The 27,477-nt window shown below is 39.3% G+C and overlaps 1 protein-coding gene across 9 annotated transcripts in view; it reads left to right on the top strand.

The window, feature by feature from the left end:
- Window positions 1-26,241, top strand: part of PI4K2B (phosphatidylinositol 4-kinase type 2 beta) — a 43,032-nt gene extending 16,791 nt beyond the window's left edge. For 4 of the 9 annotated variants that reach the window (XM_008513778.2, XM_070613045.1, XM_008513781.2 and 1 more), the window contains 4 exons: window positions 893-992; window positions 4,630-4,763; window positions 5,335-5,394; window positions 11,378-13,782. In XM_008513778.2, the coding sequence (XP_008512000.2) occupies window positions 893-992; window positions 4,630-4,763; window positions 5,335-5,394; window positions 11,378-11,551 (468 nt within the window). In that variant the 3' untranslated portion in view covers window positions 11,552-13,782. Of the gene's footprint in view, window positions 1-892; window positions 993-4,629; window positions 4,764-5,334; window positions 5,395-11,377; window positions 13,783-18,396; window positions 18,612-24,010; window positions 24,207-24,974 lie in introns of those variants that run through there. The other 5 variants (XR_011538245.1, XR_011538246.1, XM_070613046.1 and 2 more) reach the window with 5 other exon arrangements.
- Window positions 26,242-27,477: the final 1,236 nt, after the last annotated feature.

The raw sequence follows: 27,477 nt of genomic DNA, 5'->3' as shown, positions 1-27,477 counted from the left end.
TGAAATACACACATAACCATACATATTTATAATAGTTCCTGAATATATTTTATTGGTATATCTTGAGCAGTTAGATTTTACTGAAAACTTCATTCTTTTGCTCTTAAGTATTTTGTGCATTTTCATTGAGGTAAGATATTTTATATAAACTAAAAGAAACTTGGTATATATCACATGGACCTTCACTCTAATACTTTTAATTTAAAAATTATTTTTTTTACCTTTTATTATTTTACCTAGACCACTTAATAATGGCCACCACCTATCTTTAGATAATAGCAAGTACTCTTTAACACCAAAGCCCTCTTGCTCCTGAGGTCTTCGTTTCTGCTACAAAAGAATGTAAAAGTTAGGAATGGCCTTACATTGTGTAGTCAAGAGTATCTTGAGGTTCTTTCTACTGGACTTTGCTATCTTTAGCTCTGGTCTTTGGGGAGTTTTATTTAGAAACATTTTGTATTTGAACTAATTATTTCTATGGAACCCTAGGAAAGACTAGATTTTAATAAGGTTACTTTGTTGTTATGTTAAAAATATCAATATTTTGCAAATATACATTTAAGCAGTGCATCTAGCTATAAATTGTCCAGAACAACACATTTTTAAGTCTTAAAAATCCCTGCCCTCTTCCTCAAAGAGGAAAAAAAGGAAGCCATTACTGTGCAAATTTATGATATCAAATTTAAGAAGACTGATTATAAAATTCTTACCGATTTTTAAGGCAGCCTCTTCCCTTCAGGGGTAAATTTGTGCCTCCTGGAAACTTATTTTTACTTTTATACGCTCTTCAGATAAAATGTCTTTAAACTTCAATAATTATTGTAAATATTTTATCTTTTGGAAATATTTATGTAAATCTTTTTTCTCAACAGACCATTTTTGTCTCCTTTAGGAAGCAGAATGGATTGATGATAGAGAACCACTTATTAAAATAGCTGCAATTGATAACGGTCTGGCATTTCCTTTCAAACATCCTGATGAGTGGAGAGCATGTGAGTATTTAGAACCTTCTATAGATTCTGTAATTACTACTTTTCCAGAATAGCAAGGGCACAAAACTTTTCTTCAAAATAGCAGAGGAAAAACCGCATAAAGTGTCATCCTTCATTAGGGCTCTGTTCTAGGCACTCATGGTGGGTCTTGCTGCATATTGTTTGCTTTTCTGTGAATGACTGTGTCTACTTGGGATATTTTGGCTTGCCTTTTAAGAAAAAATTTGATAGTTTTCAAATTTTAAAAATACATATAACATGGGAATTATCTATTTTAATATTTTGGTAAGACTTTAATGTTTGGGGCAGTATTCATATATAAAACAATTTAGGCCTACCTCCCTCCCGCCTTTTTAGTCAGTAGTGCTTTAACTTGCTTACCGGTCTCTCCTGCGGTTAATGGTCCGGTTTTCTACATCTTCTTGAGCCAGTTTTAGACATTTTTATTTTGCTTGAAATTGCCCATGAGATCTTGAGTTGTAGATTTATTGGTATAAAGTTTTTTATAGAATGCTCTCATAATTTTAAAAAGTCCCCTCTATGCATATTAAGTATTTAGGGGTGAAATGAAATGATGTCTGGAATTTGCCTTAAATTACGTAGGGGAAGGCAAAACAGGGAGATAGAAGAAACAAATTTTATAGAAATTTGGGAATCATTGAATTAGGTCATTCAGAATATGGGAGTTCATTGTGCTAGTTTTTTGATTTTTGTATATGTTTGAAATACTGTGTAATTTAAAAATAGTCTCTATCTATGATTATGCCTCTTTTAAATTCCTACTCTTAGTGGGCTTTTTTCATCATTAAACTTGCCAAAGATTTGTCTACTGTGAAGTGTTGGCCTTTTTATATTTATTTAGTTTTTGCTTTTTTTCAGATACTTGGCCTTTTATTAATCAGGTTTTCAGTTTGTTTATTAGCTTTATCTCTTTCACTGATTTATGTTTTCCATTATTATTCTTTTCTTCTATTATGTTCATCCTATATTGCTTTCCCATACGTGATTCCCAGGTATCGTTTTGACTAAACAGTAGATTGGATAAGTGTTGCTCTGTTGTTCTGTTTTACACAGTCATACTTTCAGATTTTCTTTTTGACAAAAGTAAATTAGAAGTATTTTGTTTGATTTTAAAATTTCTAGGTGAGCTCATTTTTTTAAAAAAAAATGTCTATTGTTATTTTCTAGTTTTATTGCTTTGTGATCTGTGAATGTGGCTGTGTGAAATTTGTTAGTATTTCCTTTGTAATCTGATAGATGGCCAATTTGAAGGACTATATTGAAAAAATGTTTTGGGGCACAAAGGTGTATCTGTCTGCTAATTAAAGCTTGTTAGTTGTTAGTTAAATCATGTTCTTGACTTATTTTTTGACCAGTTTATCTGTTCATTTTTGAGAGGATGTTAAAGTTCACTATGATTGTGATTTTGTGAATTTCTTCTTGCATTTCTGTACATTTTTTGCTTTGTATTTCACACACATAAAGCCCCAGCATTTGTCTTGCTAGTGGCTTGTTCTTTTATCAATGTTACCTATATCCCACTTTATCCCTCTTAATGTTTTTTGCTTTTTCTTATTTTGTCTGTTATAGCATTGCTATATTTCATTTCTTTTTATTAGCATTTACCTGGTATTATTGAAGACTTTAATTTTTAACTTCTAGCAGTTTTTTTAAGCATGTGACTTATATACAGCACTTAGCTGGATATTTTTTACCCAATCTGAGCTTCTTTTAATAGGTACATTTAGTTTAAGTCTCAATAAATACTGATGCATTTGAACTTTTCCTGCCATGTAATTTTTTTTCTATTTTCCATGAATTCTACTTTTTTCTTTTTTTCCCTTCCTATGTTTTGTTGAACTAACTTGAGATGTCTTTGTTCCATTTTTTTTCCTCTAATTGGTTTGGAATCTATATGCAAATTATACTTTAAAAATGTTAAATTTAGGGTGCCTACAGTACATCTGGGAAATTTTACCAAAGACACAGTTAGGGATTAAGAATCTTGAACCTTAAAGAGGAATTGGTATTGAGGACATAGTTGTTAAACTCTCACCTTGGTCGTGGAAGTCATGGTGGTGTTTGCTATCACCCGGGGAAATCATAGTGAACAAGTAGCATCACTGGGACAATTCGAGGTACCTGAGTACTCAGTTAATGTTCCATGAATGTGTAGTGAATGGAGAGATAAGACTAAGTACAGAATCTAGGGGAATGGTGACATTGACGATGAGAGGAAAGACCAGCAAATGAGAGAAGTAGCTTAAAAGACAGAAGGTAAACTTTGAGAGTGGTATCTTCAAAGCCACCTCGGAGAGAATTTCACAGAGGGAGATGGGAGAGAGCTTGCTACGAAGACATTAAGTAGTGTGAAGACTGCAAATGGGCCTTCGGAGAGACCCTTATGAGATGACTGGTGGTCTCAGGGGGACAGTTTGAATGATGAGAGTAGAAGTTAAAGGATAGGGATTGGAAGTAGAGGCAGGCATAGAATAAGGGCTTTTCTTTTATGTAATTGGTTGGGAAAAGGTGAAAAGAAATTGGACATAGTCCAGGGAGATATGGGCCAGACAAAAGGCTTTCTTCAGAATGGACTATATCCTTCCCACAGTGTATGAAGAGATAGATAAGAGAGAAGTAAGAAGGAATGACTCTAAAGGCAGATTCTTCCTCAGGGCTTTCTAAATGGTGGGAGCCATCAAAGCTGGAGGTCTCATTGGATGTACCCACAGTAGTTGTGTGGGCGATCATAATGTCATAAGCCTTACACGTTCTTGCAGGAATCTGAATATGCCCCCTCTCTAGAAGATTCCATTACTCTACAGATCTTTCTAGTCCTGGCAATGTGTAGATTTAATAGTCCTCTTGGGAGAGAACTAGAGTTAGCCCAGAGTCTTGGATCATTTATCCCTTAAAGCCACTTACCTATTTACCTAGTAATGATTTAAAATTTTACAACATCATACAATATACGTACACACACACACACACACACACACAGATAAATAAGTGGTCAGTTCCTGATGATTTGTGGCTGGAAGAGCAGGGAGACCTCAGCCATGGTATTTGATCCAGGGCTGTAAACAAATTATAGATATCCCCCAATATCCAAACTCAGGAACCAGAGATTCAGATATATTTTTTGGTATGGGGCTGTTTGAGATAGAGTCATTATCAAAACTCTTATTCTTGGGACCGGCCTGGTGGTGCAGCACTTATGTAGTCACGTTCTGCTTTGGCGGCCCGGGGTTCGCCGGTTTGGATCCCTGGTGTGGACATGGCATCACTTGGCAAGCCATGCTGTGGTAGCCATCCCACATATAAAGTAGAGGAAGATGGGCACGCATGTTAGCTCAGAGCCAGTCTTCCTGAGCAAAAAGAGGAGGATTGGCAGCAGATGTTAGCTCAGGGCTAATCCTACTCAAAAACAAAAAAGCCCTCTTATTCTTTACTATTTAAAACTCAGAAATGAGTTCATTTAATACCTTACTGTGCTTTACCATTCAAATTGATCATCCAAACTTAGAATCCAAATAATTTAGATGGCAAAGGATAATTGTAGGAAAGAACCAGGATAAATGTGGATCTAAATAAGCTATTTCGCCCCACTGATTAGAAGAATAATTTTTTCTATCAGATCCATTTCACTGGGCTTGGCTTCCTCAAGCAAAAGTTCCTTTTTCTGAAGAAATAAGAAACTTGATTCTACCGTGTATTTCTGATATGAACTTTGTGCAAGATTTATGTGAAGATCTTCATGAACTTTTTAAGGTAAATACATTTTTAGTTTTAATTATTGTAGAAAATGAAATCTTACAATGTAGAGATTTTCCTGATAGAGCTGACATGCAGTTTATTGCTTCAGGTAGCACTGCTTGCAGTGGCCCTGACAGAGCAGAGAGAAATCAGCAGTTTACTCTGCAGGAGCCTGAATTTGTGAAGTTACACTTCCTATGAGTACTCTTTTTAGTGAGACCACATTAAAACTTGGGAAGTTTTCTTCTTCAAAAGTTGAATTTTTACAAAATTACTCTATAAATTATAATAAATGTTTGGTGACCTGCTATGATTTAATTCTCTCTAAAAAGCCTAAACCCATTGACTGGAAAGTCATTTTAAATCGTTTTTGGAACAAATTCGAGTATAAATAAACTATTCTTGTCATTCTGGAGGGTATTCAAAAATACGTCAGGTAAAAACACTCTTTTCATGTTATTTTATCATTAGGAAAGCTTTCTAATTGACCTTACGTGCTAAGTTGAAGGGTTCATTTATTTTCAAATATATGTTTCAAAGATCTTGATTTTTGGGATTGTAATGCTGTTTTTCCTTTCTGTGATAGATGGACAGACGATTTGACAAAGCCACTTTCGAAAGTCAGATGTCTGTGATGAGGGGTCAGGTAGGTCCCCTTTTTATGTTCTTGTTCATTAAGGAAAAAAATCTCCCTTTGAAACAGTAGTCAGCTTTCTTCTCTGTTGTGACCCAAAGATGCAACTCTCAGTACTGCCTTTTATGCTGAACCAAAATAGCTCAGATGGTTAGAAATGAAGTTGATTTTGATGGTATCTTTCCTCTATTGTCTTATAAATTAGATATTTTTGACCTTGTATATTGTTAGACAGCCAGTTTCCCTCTACTGTGAATTCTTTGTCCTCATTTTGATAACTATTTTCCTGAGTGTTATCTTTTTCTTCCTCAAGTCTTCTTGCTTAGATGTTCAATGCCAAGTTCTGTTGCCTGTTAATTATTTTCCTCATCGTATATGTTTGGCCTTTGCTAGAACAGTCAGTAAATAACCATGTCACCAAGGTTGAGCACTGATTGAGGCATGAAAGTACTAATTGTGACTCAGTTTTCTTACTCCTTCTCAACTCCTTTAATTAGAGATAAAAGGTATGAGGTCTGCTGATGTGGACCTGCAGGCGGGGCTGACCTACAGACCCGACATCTGGTTCTTCCACTCTATTAATAGTATTTAGATTTGGAAAGGCGGACTTGAAATGAAAATAAATTATACTGTAAACATTGTCTTTCAATGACTTACTAATTAACTTTTTCTTCCTAAAATATGCATTTAATTTAAGATAGCTGTTTGTTGCATATCTGTGGCAAAGAATAGGAGTCTAGTTTATGCATTGATTATCATATAACGTTAGCAAATAAATACAATTAAATTAGATAATCATTCATTCATCAAATATCTATTGACAGAACTAGAGCCAGAAACTGTTCTAGTCATTGAGATAAAGCAGTGAGCAAAACCCAGTTCCTCCTCTCATGGAACTCTTGCTCTGATGAGGAGAGCAGGGGTCAGGGAAAAGGGATGGATTATTAGCTTGTACATCTCTGTGCCCCGTTGCATTTATGCAGTGCTTTGCTGGACTCGGGAGTTGTGAATAGCAAGTGAAATGCCTGGAGGATTAAGATAGGGCCAGATCATGGAGGGCCCTGAGTGCGAGAGTATAGATTCCACGTAGAAGGGATTGGAGCAGTTAGAGATTTAGCATTAAAAAGGGTTGTGTTGAGACTGGGATTTCTGGAGAGGAGACCTTATCCTAGGTTTCGTCTACGAACTCCCTGAAGTTGTGCATTAAATTGTGTTTATATGTGTATTTTGGGCCTGAGAGCCCATAAGATTTATATCTCAGCTAAATGCGTTGCTAGCCCAACAAAGATGAGGAACCACTGCGGAAGGTCAGACTGGACAGTAGGGTACAGATTTGCTCAGCGGATGAAGAGTCTAGAGCCAGGGAGCGTTGTGGGGAGGCATTTTTGGTAGTTGAGGCATAAATGAAGGGCTTGAGTGATGAATGATTGTAATTATGTTGCAAGTGTTACCATCACAAACTACATTTGAGCTAAATTTTCAGGCAAAGATAGGTAATTTTGCCCTAATTTGACCTTTTTGCTTGAAACAAATTGACTTATCGATATGCTCCATCTTCTGGAATTCTTTTATCCCTAAAGATATATCTTTGTCTTAGGATTTTAAAAAAAAATAAAAGCTGTAAATTATTTTGGAAGCCCTAATTATTGATTAAAGTTAGTACATGAGGAATTTAAATTTAAAAATGCATATCTGAAAAGATACGGGACATTCCAGTTTTGAGGTCTATTACAAAGATATACCTGCAGCTATGTGCTGTTTTGGGTTTATTTATTCATATCCTGTCTCATTCACGAAAGAGTTCAAGTATTATACAAATGTACGTAATACAATATAAAAATGACAGGATCAAGATCTGGGGAAAGAAAAAAAGAAAGTGATACCTTGGTTATGTGTGTTAATTTGATTTTCTTTTGTTTTTTAAATTTTAATATGCTTTTGACCTTTCTGATAGCCAAAAAGAATAAGGTACCCTGACCATGTACGTGATCGTGTAGCTCTCTGGGTTTGTTTTTTTGGTGAGGAAGATTAGCCTTGAGCTAACAAATGTGCCAATCTTCTTCTTTTTGCTTGAGGAAGATTGTCCCTGAGCTAACGTCTATGCCAATCTTCCTCTATTTTTTGTATGTGGGACGCAACCACAGCATGGCTTGATGAGCTGTTTGTAGGTCCATGCTTGGGATCTGGACCCTGGGCCACTGAAGTGGAGGGCATGAATTTAACCACTATGCTACTGGGCCAGCCCCCATGTAGCTTTCTGGTTTTAACAGTTTTTTTAAAAATCTGGCATAAGAAATCAGGTATTATTTTATTCTCTAAAGTAAATCAGTGCTTATGAAACAGAGGCTTAACAAAAACAGATAGCAGTGACCTATGTTCCAAACAACAGAAGCATTATTTCAGCTAGTTCTTTAATTGAGTCAAAGTACTTACGTTATTTCCATCATTTATAATTATCCCTTAAATCCGTCTTCCCTCCAGTTTTGCCAATGAACTTCATGATTTGTACTTTGTACAACCAAGGCTTTTGCCCTAGTTTATAGTAAGTCTTTAGTTTTACACACATAATCAGTGACATGCTCTAATTCTCCCATGAGGGTGTGGACTGGAACTAGGAGCTAGTAGGAAGGCATTTCTTATAAAATCTGGGACTAGTAATGTTTATGAAAGTTAAACCATATTTTGAATTTTACATTAAATAGTAGTAGGTCATGATCAGGGTCAATAAGAGCATTCATTTTCCGTTCTACCTGTGCCTATTGGAACACTGGACCTCAGAAAATACTTATTTATGGGAAATGTGAAATATATTTTACACATCTGAAAAAAACGGCAGGAATAATGAATAAAACTGTTTTTTATGAATACACAGTGACCTTCTATTCAGTGATTTATAAACCAGAAGCTTATTTACAGATTCAGTAATAATTGATGTTAAAAAAAAATGAAACTAAGACTAGTGCCTCCTGAGTACTTGACCCTTTACTAGATATTTTTATGTTTGTTATTGTTTATCCTCATAACAGCTCTCCATAGTTATCTGCACTTTATGTGGAGGAAACTTGGCTCCAAGGGGGTTGAGTAACATCTGTAAAATAAGGGCTTAGCCTGGCACGTCTGCAACATTTAGACCTTGCCTCTGCCTGGGACCCTTATCTCTTCTCTGCGTTCACTGGTCTTCTATGTGGTGTCTTTACCTTTGTGCCCGTCCCTCTTTCACCTTAGACCAGAACCGTCTCTAAAAGCAAATCTGATCATGGCTTTTGTGACTTCAAACTACCATGATTTGTCAGTGTGCACAGGCTTAAGTCCTGACTTTGAGCACAGTCAACAAGATCCTGCACAGTCTGCCTCCAACCAGTCCACCTGCTCTTTTCTTGTCATTTGTGGCTTCCCCGAAGCCTCTCCACTCTTTCTGTTCTTCCTCCCCATTTCCCTTTCCCACTGGTGCCCTGTGCGTGCCGCTCCCTCCTCAGTGCCTTTTCCTCTTCGTCTGGAGAACAGCTTTTCCTTCAGGCTCCAGCTCTGCTTTTCTAGGCTCCTCCTGCCCCCCCCGGGGAGTTCTGATTTCTGCTGCACTCTGTGGGAATACACTGGTGTCACGTTTTACTCAGAAATTTGATGTTACAGTCAGCGTTTGGGGCACATTACTATTGAAAATCAACATAAAGTAGAATATATGTGGTTTTAGGTAGATAGCACAGTAATTCTTATGCCCACTAAAATTTGAGGACCAGTGAACTATCTAAAGGAAAGCAGAATCTGTATGTTGAAGTCTGCGAGTTTATACCATCTGCCCGTGACGTAACTATTACATCCCTACCAAGTTAGCAAATGTGGCATAGATGGAGAATTCTGAAGTATTTCTCCTTGCCTGCAATGTTTAGTCTGTTTTCAAAAATAATCTTCTCTGATTTAAACATATAATAATAGATTTGTTTATTCTTTGAGAAATGAAAAAATGGGTGGTATGAGGGGAGGGGATGGGATTTTAAAGTCAGGGCATAGGCCCACTGTTGTTATAGTGTTGATCACACTGCGTTGCAGTTATTTGTTGACAGTGCTGTTTGCTTCTAGAGTGTGAGTACTTTAAGGGCTCACGTGGTCTTTTTTCTTTCTATTCAGTCTTCTCTCCTCCCAACACAGTGCATACTCAGTAAATGTTTCTTTAGTAAATAAATGCAAGATCATTTATCAAGTGTCTTTTCAACTCTCAAAGAAATATTAATATTTAGGGTCGTTTTAGGATTGAATGATTTTTGCTATTATATATTTGAAAATTGTTAATCTTGTAGAATGACTGATTTTCTTTGTACTGTTCTGTTTTCCAGATTCTCTACAACAAATCATGTATTGTTTTTAGAGTCGGGAAAATGTTAGATGTTACTTAAATTAGTGTGTTTAGGCTAACATTTGTGGAATAGATTTTTTTTTTAAAGATTTTATTTTTCCTTTTTCTCCCAAAGCCCCCCCGGTACATAGTTGTGTATTTTTAGTTGTGGGTCCTTCTAGCTGTGGCATGTGGCATGCCGCCCGAGCATGGCCCGATGAGCTGTGCCATGTCTGCGCCCAGGATTCGAACCAGCGAAACCCTCGACCGCCAAAGCAGAGCGCGCGAACCCAAACGCTCGGCCACAGGGCCGGCCCCTGTAGAATAGGATTTTTAAAGCTAGAAGAGGAAACTAACCAGAACGTTTCATTCCTTAGCCCATGCTGGTGCCCACATTTTATTTTTGTGATAAGAACAATGCTTATGAATGTAAATTTCATAAATTCTTTTTGCCTTGTTACCCACATATAGCCGGCCTAGAATATTTTAAGGGAAGAACTTAAAAGGAATCCTAAAACATGAATACAATGAGTAACTACTGTTGCTAGTAAAGGTTTATGTTCCTGCTGTGTTAAATACTTCAAATCTTCTAGGATCTAAACCATCTAGTTTACACTATTCAAAGTATTATGAAGTTTGTTTATTAGTATGACTTTATGTTGAAACCTCTATGCTTATCACTATTAAATAGCCTTTACAAGAACCAGTACAATGCATACTATTTGTGTATTAAATATTTCCAAATATGTGAAGGAGATATCCTTATTTCTAAAGTACATAACAAAGGGAATTTTTTACCTGATATGCAGGAAAAAAAGAAAATGAATTATTAAAATTTTATTTTCTCTGAACAGAGTAGAATAGGCTGTAAGCTATGTATGTATGTAAGGGTTTCATACGCTTATTTATATACTCAAGTAGCAATTCTAAGAATACGTTTAAACATGGAATGTAATATATTTTACTTTTCCTAGTTTTATTTTTCCTATTTAAGATTAAACTCTTAACTAAAACTTGATTTTAAATGGCTACCTTCCCAAATTCTCTAACCTACTCGCCTTGCGTCATGCTTTCCCGTGGCACTTGTACCTTCCAACGCGTGGTATCATTTTCTTATTCATAATGTTTATTGACTCCTCTTGCTGCCAAAATGTAAGCTCTATGAAGGCAGGGACTTTGTTTGTTTATTTACTGTTGTAAATAAATCCTCAGCACTTAGAACAAAGCCTAGGATGCAGTGGTCATGCAATAAATGGATATGTTAAATGAGTGGATAAGGCAAGTATTTAGTTAAAATCAAACTATGTGAACCAGCATTTGTTTAGGCTCTCTGTCGAATGGGGTCTATGGAACCCTTCACTTTATTCAGTCCCCGATTCTGCTGCTCCTGGACATAGTTGTCTTCTGGAATATTTGAAAGTCACCAGTTGGCAAAAGTTATTTAATTCTAATTCTGTGCAGGGGTGTGTGTGTATCTATATGTATGTATAAACATACATGTATCCGTATGATATATATTTATAGCAGTTAATTCTCATCACAATCTCTCTTAGGCATAAATGGATGGAATAAAAATTGTAGTTAAGAATAAATGGTTAAAACAATGTCCGTGAACTGAAGGTTTTTATCTTTTTGAGCTGGTGAAAATCTCTCTTCTTTCCACAGATCTTAAATCTTACTCAGGCATTGAGAGACGGGAAGAGCCCTGTCCAGCTGGTGCAGATGCCGTGCGTGATTGTGGAGCGCAGTCGAGGTGGAAGTCAGGGTCGGATTGTCCACCTCAGCAATTCCTTCACCCAAACTTTCCATTGCAGGAAGCCGTTCTTTTCCTCCTGGTAGCAGATGTAAGAGTAAGAGAAACAAACTCTTTGGCATTGTTGTTGTTAATATGTTACAGTAATGTAAATCTGCTGTTAAGAGCTCCAGTTGCCAAAACCTCAAATAATATAAGTCTTTAAAAGGTTATCTTTTGAATGTAATCAAAAGTTTACAGTTTTTTGTCCAAATATTAAATTTCTATTTCAGGGAAGAAGTGATAGATCTCCTATATTGTATTTTTGTAGAAAAAATGTTGCTGATGTTAGTTTAAAAGGTAATTTCATGGTTTATACATTCTGATATGACTGTAATTACTTTAGAGTTCCAAATAGAAAAGTAAGATATTTGTTGACTTTGAATAGAATAACTTTTTATATGCTTTTTAAACATTGAGAGGATTGTTCATGTTAACTCTTCTTACATTATAAGAGGCCTTTGAGGGTGAAACTGCTCTTATGAACTCTTAATAGAGTAGTTAATAGAAAAACAGGTTAGAATAAAGCAATGTTGCCTTAATTTAAAAAGCTGCTGTTTTAGAACTTGAATAAGTGCCCCTAAAATGACCATTATTAGGGACCAGAAAATTATATCTTGGTTAGGTAGCAGGCACCCATTTTCTTTTTTGTACTTCAGGATATTTTTGGTAAATTATTTTCTTATATAGAAAAAAAATCTAAAGACATCCTTTTTTATAAAATGGAAACATTCAACTGAGACTTGAGGGGAATAATATGAAATTAAGGAGATCCCTAATATTTTGAAATTCCAAAATTAAAAATTCTCTTTTCTTTCTTGCATTGATCAAGTACTTAATTAGTACTTCAGAGTACTAATCTTATTCAATTTATTACTTCAGTTAGTATTAAACTTCACTGAAAAGTAAACCATACCCCCAGGTGTGTATTGGATTGCACTTTGGGGTCCTAGGACATAAGCTCTTACAAATAATAATAGTATTGTAGATTACTTGAAATTATCGATGTTATTATAATTACATTCAACTTTAGGATACGTGCCCTAATTAAAGGGGAACATGACAGAGATAACCGTGAGATCATTTATATGTGATTTTGAATAGCAGTATGTCTGCTGTCCTGGGAATCTGTAGCACTTTTAACTCACCAAGCAATTTAAATTGGGGGGAGCCTGATGTGAAGACGTGAGTCCAAAGAAGCGGAAGTTTCGTTCTCTTCGTCAAGCACCAAACAAGTCACATCACCACTCAGACTAAACTGGGCAGTTTGTGGTCTTGGCCCTTTGTTTTTTAAGCTTTCTGTCATGTGGGTTTTTTTAAATTAAATATTTTTGTGTAAGAAATATTTCCCGAAGGTTAAATCAGGGCGGAAGACAGCTGCAGCGCCCCCTCTCTCCCATCTTTCTCCCGCTCTCGGGGAGGTGACGAGAGACACTGCTGTCGCAGCAGCAGTCCAGCGGAAGCCTGTGTTCTCCTACCTCCCGCGACCCTCCACCATCTTAATGTTGAGAAAATGGAAGATTGACTGGAAATCCAACACTCAAGCTACTATCTTTAGATAAACACTAGTAATCAAAATGTGCCTTTTGAAGATGTGTTCTAAAAGAAATAAGTTGTTATGATGTGGGTACTGCTTTTATAAAACAGTTTTTTCAGTATTTTGAGAATTGCTATATTAATTTTTATAATGGAAAACTTAGTAAATTGCTACTGTCTTATGTCCTGAAATTAAAATAGTGTGCAAATATTTTTAAATGGTCTGACTAGGCCAGGAAAGTAAAGTTGAAATATTTAAGATATGATTACGAGTCAGAGTACATTGGTTATATTTTGTAAATTTTCAGGAACTTAATTCTTATTTAAATATTGTGTTAATTTTTTCAATAAGTATATTGTAGTGTCAAACATGGTAGACTAATGGTAATAAAAATCACTGTCTTAAGGCTAGATTTATCCTGAAGTATGTATATTGAATATTTATAATGTTTTGAACACATTTATGTTTATAAATGATGCCAAACTACTATTTTCTTACTTCATTTATTAGTGGTATCGTTTAATTCTTTATAATTCCAAAAGGCATATTTAACTGGAACCTTTATAATTGGAGACATTTTATTTTATTTTATTTATTTATATGCTGCCTTATTCTCCCCCAAATTTATCAGCAATTGGAGACCATGGAAACATTGATTTTTGCAGACTTGAAAATAATTTGATTCACAAAAATTTTTTTTAAGTTCTGTACTAATGGAATTAAAATCTTATTAAAAAATGATAGTGACATGTTCTTTGATCAGATTACATCTTAAATCCTATTACATATATATGAAGAGACAGAAGGTGTCTTATGTTTCACAGTCTGCCTTCTTTCCCAGAGTTGCTTGGGCAGCTCTAAAGAGTTGTAGAGAAGATGCTCAGTGTTGCTCTATGTTTCCAAGTCTCTCTCGTGGTTAGTGTGGGGCCATGAGACTAAGTTCTGGCCAGTGAGGTGGAACAAGTGACACAGGTGACTTCTAGACCTGACAGTAAGGCTCACTACCGTTACAATCATTGGTCATAATCAACCACTTTCTTTTCTTCCCATTTGGCTATAAACAAAGAGTTTGCAAAATGGAGGCAGCCAAGGCGTGTGAGTCACTGCATGGAAAGCTCCCAGGAGAGCCTGCCGACTGCGCTGGACTGTGACATGAGCAAGCAATAAGTGCTCGTGTTTAGTCACTAACATCTTGCATTTATTTGTTACTTACCGATGTCTAGCTTAGTCCTGTCTTGGGCATTATAATGTAATTAGGAAAATACAAATCATTTTAAAATCAAAAATTAATTATTGGAGGCTGGATAGCAGCACCTATGGTACTTTTTTAATCTCCCCAAATCACCACAGAGCAACTAGGATAGCAAAAGAAAAAACACAGTGACACCATTTTCTCTAAAATCAGGTGATAGAATATCCCTGTGGATTCCAGAAATGAGCAGTTTGGGCTAAAACCATCAATAGCACCAAGGCCACATGGGAGCAACAATTTTGGAGGAGCAAGCAGAGGGAAAGTAAGGGGGACTTGTGATGGTCCTATAAGCCAAGGAACCCAGAATTTGCCAATGTGTGCTCAGCTCCCAAGGAGGAGTCCCCAGTAGTCCCAGCAATCCCAACTGGTGGATCCACAGACCATAATTAGACTTGGGAGCGGGCTGTCCAGCATTCAGTTGGCAGCTACTTAAGAGAGCCTGCCGAAAGGTGTGAGGGTGCTGGGCCACCTGGGGAGAATCTGTTTCCTTGCCCTTTCCCGATTCTAGAGGCCTCGCACACTCCTTGGCCTGCAGCCCTCTTTCTCTATCTTCAAAGCCAGCTGCAGTGGGTTGAATCCTTTTCTTATCGCATCCCTCTGCCACCACTTCTGCCTGGCCCTTTTAAGGACCCTTGTGGTTACACTGGGCCCCCCTGGATAATCTAGGCGTTCTCCCTACTGAAGGTCTGTGGTAGACCACTGTAATTCCCATCTGCAGCTTTCACTCCCCTTGCACGTAACATGCTCGCAAGTTCCAGAGACTAGGATGTGGATGTTTTTAGGGGCCGCTATCCTGCCTTCCACACTTTCCCTCTGAAATCGGTTTCATGACGAGCATGGCTGCACTCACAAGTCTTTCTCAGTGTTGTGCTGGAGAGCATCACCAGTGCAGTAAAGACAGAAGGAGGCAAAAGGAGTGAAGATGAGAAAGAAAGAAGGAAAGCTGTCGTTATTTACAGATGACATAATTAAGCATGTAGAAAATTCAAAAGACTCTGCCAATAACTATTAGAATTAATGGGTGAATTGTACAAGGTTTATATACCAGCAACGTTAGTCAGAAAAAGAAAATTTAAAAAGATGCCATTTACAGCAGCAGCAAAACGTCTCAGATTCCTAAGAAGTCCAGCCACAGATGCGCGAGATCTCTACCCCAAACTATGGAAGAGTTAGAGTTTCAACACAGTCAGAATCTCATCCGAAATGTTTGTGAAAATTGACAAGCTAATTCTAAAATGTGTATGGAAATATTTTGGCCAACACTACAGAATAGGAACAAAAGTTGGAGGGCTTATACTATCTGATCACAAAACTTATAAAGCTACAGCAATCGAGACAGTGATAATTGGTGCAAAGATAGAGATCAATGAAACCGAATAGAGAATCCAGAAATAAACCCTACACGTTTGGTAAATTGATTTTCAACAAAGGTGCCACGGCATTGCAATGGAAAGGGCAGTCTTCAACAACTGGTGCCGTAATAACTAGACACAGACACACACACACACTGAACCTTCACCCCATACATATACATGTAAGAGCTAAAACTTCTAGAAGAAAACAGGAGAACTTCTTAAGTGATTTTGCGTTTGCAAAGATTTCTTAGAGCACAAATGGAACACACCATAAAAGAAAAAATTGATAAATTGGTCTTCATCAAAACTAAAACCTTGTGCTCTTCAAAAGACACTTAAGAAAATAAAATTTCTAGTCACAAACTGAGAGAAAATATTTGACAAACATAACTGATAAAGAACTTGTGTCCAGAATTCTAGAATATATAGAAATTAGACAACTCAAGAGTAAGAAGTAAAATTACCCCATTAAGAAATGAACAGAATATTTAAACAGACACTTCACAAAAGAAAATATATGAATGGCCAATAAGCACATGAAAAGATGGACAACATTATCATTAGGGAAATACAAATAAACACCATAATGAGTAAAGTTAAACGTATACCTATCATGCTACCCAGCCATCCCTCTTCTTTGTACTTACCCAAGAGAAATGAAAGCAAACAGCCATATAGAAATGTTCACAGCAGCCTTTCTTGTAATACCCTAAACTGGAAACAACCCCAATTTCACCAATAGGTGAATGGATAAACAAAAAATATATCTATACAATAAAAAGGAACAGACTACTGATAAAACACAGCAACATGGATGAATTTCAAAATCATCATGCTAACTGAAAGAAGCCCAACACAGAGAACAGACCATATGATTCCAGTTATATAAAATTTTCTAAAATGAAAACTGACCTATTGTTAAAGAAAACAGGCCATTCCTCAAGCAATCAGAGGAAAATTGGCAACAGATGTTAGCTCAGAGCAACTCTTCCTCAGCAAAAAAAAATTTTTTTTAAAGATTAGCACCTGAGCTAACATCTGTTGCCAATCTTTCTTCTTTCCTTCTTCTCCTTCTCCACAAAGCCCCCCAGTACGTAGTTGTATATTTTAGTTGTGGGTCCTTCTAGTTGTGGCATGTGGGACACCACATCAGCATGGCCTGATGGGCAGTGCCATGTCCCTGCCTAGGATCCGAACCAGCGAAACCCTGGGCCGCTGAAGCGGAGCACGCAAACTTAACCACTCGGCCACAGGGCTGGCCCCACAAAAAAATTTTTAAAAAGAGAAAGAAGAGAAAAAACAGTCCAGTGGTTGCTTGGAGATCGAGGCAGAGGTAAGGATGGATTGGATGGGGACATGAGGAAATTTTGGAGGATGATGGAAATACTTTGTATCTCAAGCATGGTCCTGACTTCACAGGTGAATACATTTGTCAAAGATCATCAAATCGCACAGCTCATTGTATATAAATTATTCTTCATAAAACAATAAACAATGGATTACCATTTCAAACCTATCAGATTCGGGAAAAATTAAAAGTCTAACAATTGATAGAATCATTTTGGAGTGCAGTATCTAGCAAAATTGGAGATGCAAGTCCTCTGTGATTGTACATGCACGCATGGAGACATACACAAGATTGGTCAACACCGTAGTGTTTATAATAATGAAAACTTGAGAACAACCCAGATGTCTATCAGCAGGAAAGTGGATAAGTAAACTGTGGTATACCCAGACAATGGAAGACTGCAGAGCAGTGAAAATAATTAAACTGTAGCCACATGTATCAAAATGTACACATAACCTCAAAATAATGTTGAAGGAAAAAGTATTTACACATCTCATTATGTAAATACAAAGCAGTACCATAAGTTGCTTTTGACATATGCATACATGTGAGTATATGAAAATGTGGACAGAAAAGGCTTTCTCCAACTTCCACATATTGTTACCTCTGGGGTGGGAGGATATGGAAGCACATCTAAAGGGTGCCAAGCACGCTTCAAGTATTGAATTTTATTTCTTTAAAAAAAAATCTGAAGCAAATATGATGAGATGTCCACATTTGTTAAAATCTGGGTGGTAGGTAAATGAGGTGTTTTTTTTTAGATTCTGTTATTTTCCATGTGTTTCAATTATTTCATTTTTTTAAAATAACTTTTTATATGGGAGCATATTTACATGAATGCTTTGTTTGAATCCTTTCTTAGTTTGCTAGGGCTGCTGTGAAAAAATACCACAGACTGAGTGGCTTAGACAATGAAAATTTATTTTCTGTCAGTTCTGAAGGCTGGAAGTTCAAGATCAAGGTGCTGGCAGGGCAGTTTTCTGGTGAGGCCTGTCTGCATGGCTTACAAATTGCAGCCTTCTCATTGTGTCCTCACGTGGCCTTCTAACCACAGGACCAGGAACAGAATTTGCCACCCCAAAATATGCCTCTTTGACATACATGCTGTTTTGAGCTGATGATTATTAAGAAACAGTAGACAGAGGAAAAGCTCTGAAAACCTAGTAGAAGTGACCCTTTTTAAGGGAAATTTACATTTGTAGGAGAAATTGCCATTTATAAGAGTGTCTCCCTCTCTGTGCCTGGAAGAGGTCGTCATTCTAAATCTCTAGAAACTCTTGTCAGTGGAGAAGGCAGTCGCTTAAATCTGCATAACAACTTTACCCTTCTTGATTACTGTACTTCCCCCCCCCCCCCCCAACCTCCCACAACTGACCCATCTTAACAACAGAATGTTAAAGCTCTTTTCCAGGGGCTTCAAACCAGCCAGGAGCATGTGCAGAAGAGAAAGTTTTGACCTGCCAATCGAAACTCATCCTGCCGGCCCTTGCATACCAGCCAGCCCTCCCTGATTCCTTAAACTTTACCCCACACCTTGGGCGGCAAGACAGTTGAGAGCTTGGTCTCCTGTCTCCTTGCCAGTGAACTTCGCAATAAAGCCTTTCTTTCCTCAAAAGCTGGTGTGTCACAGACCCGGCTTCTGTGTACCTCGGGTGGCACAGGTAACAGCCTCTTCTCCCTGCACTCACACCCATAGGGTCTCCTTTTCTTAGAAGGACACCAGTCCTACTGGATTAGCACCTATCCATATGACATCATTTAACCTTAATTATCTTTAAAGGCCGTATATCCAAATATAGTCACATTGGGGTTTAGGGCTTTGCCATAGGAACTTTGGAGGAGGCACAATTCAGTCCATAGTGCTACTCAAAGCAAAAAATTTTAAGCCCCTACACATGCGTTAGTCTTTCTGAACATGACCAGGATCAGCCTCTGCTTTAGCCATTACTGCAGTCCCAGCCCCATTCTTCGTCATATCCCTCATGGAAGACAGATAATGGGGACACCTGCCTGGAAATAGCTTCTCAAGCGAGGTCTGAGAGGCCTTCTTAAGAACAGGTAGAACTTTTCCACTTGGGTTTGTAGTAATCATTTTAATTACTAAGATAAATTTCTTGCTTACTGCTGGGCTCTTGGTTCTGTTCTTCATGGTTGGGAACCAGAGCAGCTTATTTCTCAGTCGTGGCATATACGTGAATTTGCTTTAGCCCCTTTTTCATTTCCTAAAACCCCAGGTCTGGAATGGATCACAGTTTGTATAGGATGGATTTAAATGACTCATTGAATTCTACAAACACTCATTGTGTGCTCATTGTATGCCAGATTCTCTAAAAGGCAGAAGGAATATAAAAATCAGTAAAATACAGTTTTGAGTCTTGGATTCACTCTTCAGATACTGCTCAAAGGGAGGAGGAAAACCTGAAAATGGTAATAGGTCTAAGATCGAATATTCTCCAGGGAACAGTGTCCTAATCTTTGTTGGTCTCACACCTGTACATTTCTCCCTTTGCCTCTTAAGAGAGTAAATTCCTTACATACAGGAGAAGGGAGGCCAATGCTTTGTAAACCAAATGCTTGACTGCCTTTGACTTGAGCTCTCAACTTTTGTCTTATTTATAATGGAAGCATATTTTCAGTGTCTGGATTTCTCCTGGATTGTGGAGGGTATGGCGTTCATTCAACCTCTTGATGCATTTAACTTGTTCTTTGGAGGTTGGGGCATAGACAGTCTCCAAAGATGCTGTCATCGGTTCCTTGCCTCTCTGGTCCACCCTTCCGGAAGCAGAGTCTCCCTCTCTCCCTTCAAGTCTGGGCTGGCCGTGCAACTTGCTTTGACCATCAGAATGCAGTGCAAGTGAAGCTATGCCGGTTTGGGGCTTTGCCTTTAAGAAGCCCGGCAGCCTCCACCCTCACCCTGGGAAGCCAGCTGCCATGGAGAAGTCCAGCTCCCCAGAGTCCACCACGCTGTGAGGAAGTCCAAGCTCGTCATGTGGGGAGGCCATGTTGAAAGAGGAAGAAAATAAGGTCATTCCACTTACCACCACATCATCTAAGAAAATCTACAAAAAATTCCTAGTATCTATTATATTGACCATATTCACAAATCTTCTATTATTCGCCAAATACATATTTTACAGCTAGATTTCTTTTCTTTTCTTTTCTTTTTTTTTGAGGAAGATTAGTCCTGAGCTAACATCTGCTGCCAATCCTCCCCTTTTTGCTGAGGAAGATTGTCCCTGAGCTAACATCCATGCCCATCTTCCTCTATTTTGTATGTGGGATGCTGCCTCAGCATGGCTTGATGAGCAGTGCATAGGTCCATGCCCAGGATCCGAACCTGCAAACCCCAGGCCGCTGAAGCAGAGCATGTGAACTTAACTGCTATGCCACCAGGCCAGCCCCAAACAGCTAGATTTCTTTGAGTTGGGATCCAGTTGAGTTTTATACATCGCACTTGTTTCTTCTCTTTTTGTTTGTTTGTTTGTTTGTTTGTTTTTTGAGGAAGATTAGCCCTGAGCTAACTGCTTCCAATCCTTCTCTTTTTGCTGAGGAAGACTGGCCCTGAGCTCACATCTGTGCCCATCTTCCTCTACTTTATATGTGGGATGCCTACCATAGCATGGCATGCCAAATGGTGCCATGTCCACACCCAGGATCCGAACCAGGAAACCCCAGGCCACCAAAGTGGAACATGTGAACTTAACCGCTGCGCCACCGGGTGGGCCCCTGTTCTCTTTTGATCTAGAGCAGTACCTTCCCTTTCCCCATGACGTTAACTTTTGGACTATCGCCCAATCTGGATTTGTCTGATTATTTCCTCTTAGTGTTCCTCTTGATCCTCTATCCCCTGTATTTTCTATAAACTGGAAGTGAGATCTAAAAGCTTGAACAGGTTCAGCTTAAACATTAACAATATCTCATAGGTGATTCTGCATACTTCTTACGGCATTTACATCAGGAGTTAGAGAAAAATTCTTACTTTTTATCAAAGAATTCATCATGGTAGAGGAGGAGGTCCCAAAGAAGCCGGACAGCTGTGGCAGCAAGAACTCTGTTCACAGTCAAAAAATACTCTGGTCTCTGTGGAAGGGGGTTAGATCCCCTGAATTTCTTTGAAAACAATTCTTGTCTCATCATCTTTATCAATGAGTTTTTCTATTTAGCTTTCTTTTTTGATGATGATGATGATGAGTTGGTTTTCATCAGGCAAATGTACTGATCTGTCACAGTAGCAAAAGAATATTGTCGTGAATGATACTAATTAAGCATAAAATCTTGGGAACAAAATAACTTGCAACAAAGTTGCATTTGACTTCTGTGGGCTTTCGTTCACTGCTGTGAGCTGTTTTGCTTTTACTCAGTGCTTCTCACATGACCATCCCTAAATGTTAAGTGGGTCATGGATCAAACAGTGAAAATATATAACAAAGGTGCAGTTATCTAAGCAAATTGTGTTTTTAATGAGCATCATTTTATTCAGTAAGTAAGTTTAGGCTTGATTTGGAATCCTTGTAAAGAGTTATTTGAGAAAATAAATCCTTAAGTTTTAAAGTTTTTATTCTAACACTAAGTAGTACAATACATTTAACTTTTTTTTTTGTTAGTGAGGAAGATTGCCCCTGAGCTAACATCTGTTGCCCATCTTCCTCTTTTTGCTTGAGGAAGATTTGTCCTGAGCTAACATCTGTGCCAATCTTCCTCTATTTTGTATGTGGGACACCACCACAGCATGGCTTGATGAGCAGTGTGTAGGTCCATGCCAGGATGCAGATCCACAAAGCCCAGGCTGCTGAAGCGAAGCATGTGAACTTAACCACTATACCACTGGGCCAGCCCCAGATTTAACTTTTGCCATTTCAGAATATTGTAAACCTGGAGCTGGCCCCATGGCATAGTGGTTAAGTTCGGTGTGCTCTGCTTTGGCAGCCCAGGTTCGTGCGTTTAGATCCCAGGGGTGGACCTACACCACTTGTCAGCCATGCTGTGGTGGCGACCCACATACAAAATAGAAGAAGACTGGCACAGGTGTTGGCTCAGGGGTAATCTTCCTCAAACAAAAAGAGGAAGATTGGCAACAGATGTTAGTTCAGGGCCAATCTTCCTCAGCAAAAAAAAAAAAAAAGAAAGAAAGAAAGAAAAGAAAAAAAGAAAAACTGTAAACTTATGTTCTAATATCGGTTATCTTGAATAAATGGAAGGCATGCCACAATTCCCTTTTGACTAAGAGTTTGAGATTGGAATAGACCTGTATTTAAGTCCTGGTTCTGTTCCTTGTTAGCTCTGTGTCCTTGGACAGATCTTGCAATCTCCCAGACCAGCTTTCTCTCCACATGTAAAATACATCAGTTCATGGTAACTTTAGAGGTTCGTAAAGAGGATGAAATATGCTACCTTTTGTGAAAAGTGCAGTACGGATTCTGTTAGTTACAGATTTGGTTTCTATCCGAGCAGCTGTCTGTGTGTATTAATGGTACTTCTGGATGTGTGGTTTTAGATGATGAAATAAGGCACACATCTGTGTTTATGGGCTTGGATTATCGCATAAAGGGAGTACGTGCACATGCAAATGCCTGGATTTGCTATCGTCTTTCCTGGAGCGTGGTGACAGATTCGGAATCAAAAACCTATTTTAAAGTTTTCTGTTTTGGGACACTTGGGTAACTGGGGTTAATCTGGGGTTGAGAGGTGAAGGCACCGGAGGTCACTGGGTAATAGTAAGAGATTCACCCAAACCTGACTCCCCGAGAAACTCAGCGGCATTTCAAAAGGTATCAGTTCAGAATCCTGACACCCGGTTCCAGCCGGGGAAATGCCAGACTGGCAGTCGGTGGCTGGTGCCTCTGCATGTCGCCTTGTGGGTTTTTTCAGACCTGGAAATTGAAAGCATGTGATATCAAAAAGAAGCAGCCAATCTACTGCACACAAAGGGCTGTGTTTACTTTTCCTTTGACTCCGGGAACCCCAGCTGCTCCTCAGCACTAGTTACCACAATCCCCACGGTTAAGGCTTCTGAAAGGACTCAGACCTGCGGAAAGTAGAAAATCAGGCGGCCTCGCCTTCCCCTCAGTCAGGGAGTCATAAATATCCAGGACTAATCCCGTGGCTGCTGGAACTGGTTTAAGCAGACTTGGTGATGCTTCTGCCTGAGTGCCCGTCAGGGTGAATGAGACCGCCTTTTATCTCAGTGAGGCTTTGGGAACACTCCAGAAAGCTGTTCTAGCCTTCAAGGGTTTGTTTTAAATTGCGCTACTTAAGGTAATCAGGAACTGCCTGTAAACCAAGGCACTGGCTTAAAGAGGGGTCGCCATCGCCTGGCGTAGTTTCTGAGCAATTTACCATCTAGCTTCACTCGCTATCCGAGCTGCCAGGGAGCATTTGGAAATGCGTAATTCCCCAAAACTTTAGCTAAAATGCTGCTACCCCTTAATATGTTTTGAGGGTAAGTATTATTACCTTTAAGTTTCAAAAGTGTGTGGCTCAGAGAGGGCAAGTTGTCGTCATTGACGCAGAAATGTGGTGTAATCTATAGAGGAATGCAGTAGGAAAAGCCCTTGACTGTGAATGTAGGGATCGGAAGGGAACAGAATAGGCTGCTTCTAAATATGCCACCCTGGGGAAGGAGGATCTGGAGGTGAAGGCAGTTGAGAAGTAGATACAAGAAAAGCTTTCTGCCCTTCCCCTGTTTGCTTAAAAGCAGGACGTAATTTACAAAGATGTCCTCCTCCCCTTTCCTCTCTACCAAGGGGACAGAAGTTGATCACTGGAAACAATTTTAGACCCTTATCTACCATGAATTTCCCCATATCCTTGTCTTCCCACAACTTGCCGCCCTAGGAGCTCCAAGTCCTTTTCCTTTGTCTTGTCATCGCTCTAAAAATGTATCATTCCTTTATTAAGATGCTGTATAAGCCCAGGCTCTAACCACCGCTTTGAGAGACTCATCTCTAAGCACTCCATGTGTATGCTTGATGCACAGGTTAATACAGTTCTGCTTGTTTTTTCTTTCTCTCTTAGTTAGTCCAATTTATATGGCCTCAGCTGGAGAACCCAAGATGGGTAGAGAAGAAAGATGTTCTTCCTCTTCTGAAAGATGGACTGGATTCTGGTGGAGGTTCTATTCCTAATTTGGAGAGGTTATTTGTTTTCCCGTGTGTGTGTGTTTGTGTTTACTTATTGATTTAACAGTGCTGCCACTCAGAGTTGCTCCTTTGCCGTGTTCCACGTTGAGTGTTTTTCACGCTGTGTCGAACATCTTCTATCTGCTCCTGCAGATCTACTCTCCTCTCTTGCCCTCCTGCTGTCTGCTCTGGGAGGCCGACCTTTGTGGACGCCATCAACAAGCACCTCCATGTCTCACCTCGGGTTGTTTTTGGCCAATAGGAGACGTGGAGAGATGGAAGGTCTGAGGGCCAATGGAAGAGAGTGAGGCTGGAGTGTTTACCCCCACAGCCTCCTCCCTGTGTGCTTGTCATGGTTGGCTGAGGCCCTCTGCTGAGGCCATGGCTCTTGTAGGGCTGCCCTTTCCATATAATTATTCTCTTTGGGTTCCAGTAACTTCTGTCTCCCCTTGGCCCTGCGGACCCAGGGGTGGAAATGGCTCCCTGCTCTTAACAGCCCTGAGGGAATGCACACTCCCTGGGTAGTTTACCTTAACTCTGCCCTCAACCTGGGTAACAGTCCCCTTAAGAGTAAACAAACAAACCCATAGATAAGGAGAAGAGATTGGTGGTTACCAGAAGGGAAGGGGGTGGGTGGAGGGCAAAAGGAGGAAAGGGGCACATGTGTATGGTGACGTGATGGATGGAAACCAGAGTTTTGGTGGTGAACACGATGCAGTCTATCCAGAGACTGAAATATAATGACGTACACCTGAAATTCACACAGTTCTATAAACCAAGGTGACCGCAATAAAGTAATTTTGAAAACGAGAAACTCCCCTCAATTACCCCACTTGAGGGTGCCATCTGTTTCCTGCCAGGGTCCTGAATGTCACACATGAGATCTCCTTTCATTCTTCCTGAAACTGGGAAGAGATACGTATTATTATCCCCACAGTACACCTGGGAGATGCTCAGAGATGTGAAACCACTTGCCTGAAGTGACATGATTCATTTGTGAACGGTGGAGCAGGATTCCAGCGGAGCCCCGTGTGGCTCGGCTGCACCGCCCCTCCCCAGGCTGGGCTGTACTGGATTACCTTTACCCTTTGCCGACCCTCTGGACTCTCCTGAAATGAAATTCATGGGTAATCTACCTAAATGCCTACTTTTGAATAAAATATATAAAGTATTTAAAAATAAAAGGACAGTTACTTCAATAGAATATGTATTTCAAATGTAAGTGCTCAGCATGACCACACTGTTATGTTACAATGAATTAGTCAGATGCATATACTTTCTTATAATGAGTACATTTGGATTTAAGTAAGGCAAAACTGAATTTTTTCTTTATATATGACATTTTGAAATCAGGACATTCATGTGGAATCCCTGAGGTGGATAAGATTTTTGCTCAGAAAGACTCGCTCTCTCCCCTCTACCTCCGTGGGAGGAGGGTACCTTCTTTCCCACCCCTTGATTTGGGGCTTGCCAATGTGGCCTGCTTTGGCCAAGTGGGACCATCGCAGGAAGACCGAAATGAGGCATGAAATGTGCTGTGCGGTGGGACTTGCTCTCTTGTGCCTCTGCCATTATCCTGAGAAGAGCCTCTCCCAGGCGTCTGCTGCCCCTTCAGAAGAGACACATGGAGCAGACCGGGGCCCAACCCAAGCTCCGAGCCAAGCCCAGCTGACCAAGTCTGCAGCAGAACCACCCAGCTGAGCCCAGCCTGCCCCGGATGCATGGGGGAGAAGGACTGACTGTTGTTTTTAAGCCACTAAGATTTGGAACGGCCTGTTACACCGAAATCGCTGGTCATCCTGAACTTAATGGCTATGAAAGCAGATACAGATGGGCTCCACTGAGGATTTGGATAACATGAGCCATGTTGTTTTGGTCATGTGAGTTTTCCACAATGGTGAACAATTTTTTTTCTGGACAAAGTAAAGTATAATTTCCCCATGATATATGCAGTAGATGCAGTCCTGGCATATTCAGATATGTTAAAACTGTACAAAAATACTTTGTGTAAATCAAAGTTAGATCCTAGACTTAAACTATAAACAGGTTTTTCACCTCCATAAATGTCTGCCCAGACTCTAAAAAAAATTGTGCCGGACTTAGAGTAATAAACTATTTATTTCACAAGACTGTTCTAACCATTACAGGCCATTTAGTACCCAGCCCCTACTCCCCAAATTCTGGTAGTGCCCTCCAACCACTGTGACAATGCAAAATACCTCCACACATTTCCAGTCCTCAGGAGGTAGCTTGGCTCTTGTTGGAATCACGAGATGGGATAACTCAGTGGTCCCTTCCAGCTCAAATACTCTCAGGTATTTTGAAACTGATTTTGTCATTTAATCAAAAAATATGTATTAAATGTCTGTTATGTGCCAGCACTGTGGATATAAGCATAATACACAATCATTGCTCTCAAAGGACTTACAGTGTAGAGGGGAGCACAAGCAAGCCATTAGGCTGTTTTAATGTAGAGCAATAATTAATACCACTGATGTCCATTCGGGATCCCAGAGGAGCATGTAAGAGGTGCATCTAACGTAATCCTGGGCTTTCCCAGGGGATGAGACATCTCAACAATCCTGAGAGGACTAGGTGTTAACCAAGCCAAGATGGGGGAGAGGTGGACAGAGGAGAAGCAGCAGGCAGCGTGCTCCATCCCCTGAGGTGAGGGCCCGTGTGGCCTGTCTGCTGAGGTCGCAGAAGGAGCAGGAGCACTGGAGTGGGAGGGCCGTCGGATCACATCCCGCCTCAGCTCTGACTCTGAGTCATCGTCATGACTAAGCTTTATTAACTGCTCGCGATGTTGCAGGCACTTTGGTGAATGCTTTACATGGATCATCACTTTTAATCTTCCCGATAGTACCTAAAAGGGTAGGTACTATTATCATCGCCCGTCTGCTATGGAACAAGAAACTGGTCAAGTGACCGCTTGCCTAAGCTAAGTGGTGGGTGGGATTAGAACCAAGACCATCTGACTCCATACTGCCCCGCATGGCCGAGCCTCTGCTCCCGTCTCCTCGGGTGTGCAGTGTGTGGAATAAGAGCTCCCCTCAACTAACATATGGATGAAATGGTTTACATATTTAAAGCACCAGACACATGGTGGAATGTTCAAAAAAATTACAGTTATCATCCAAGTTCAATCCTTCCCTTTTTAAGGCAGAAGCATTATAATCTGGACAGTACATAGTGTATATGATTTTAGTTACAAATCATATTTTTGAAACCTAAAGTGCCATTAAAAAACCCTCTATTAAAATTAAGTTTGATTACATGTAAGAGAAAACACAAAATACAAGTGGCTTAAACAGACAAGGGTTTATTCTCACATGAAAGAAGTTGTTAGACAGTCTAGTTTTC

Source organism: Equus przewalskii, chromosome 3 (assembly GCF_037783145.1).
Source record: "Equus przewalskii isolate Varuska chromosome 3, EquPr2, whole genome shotgun sequence".
In the NCBI taxonomy this organism is placed as follows: domain Eukaryota; kingdom Metazoa; phylum Chordata; class Mammalia; order Perissodactyla; family Equidae; genus Equus; species Equus przewalskii.
This window is presented reverse-complemented; position numbering and strand designations above follow the sequence as displayed.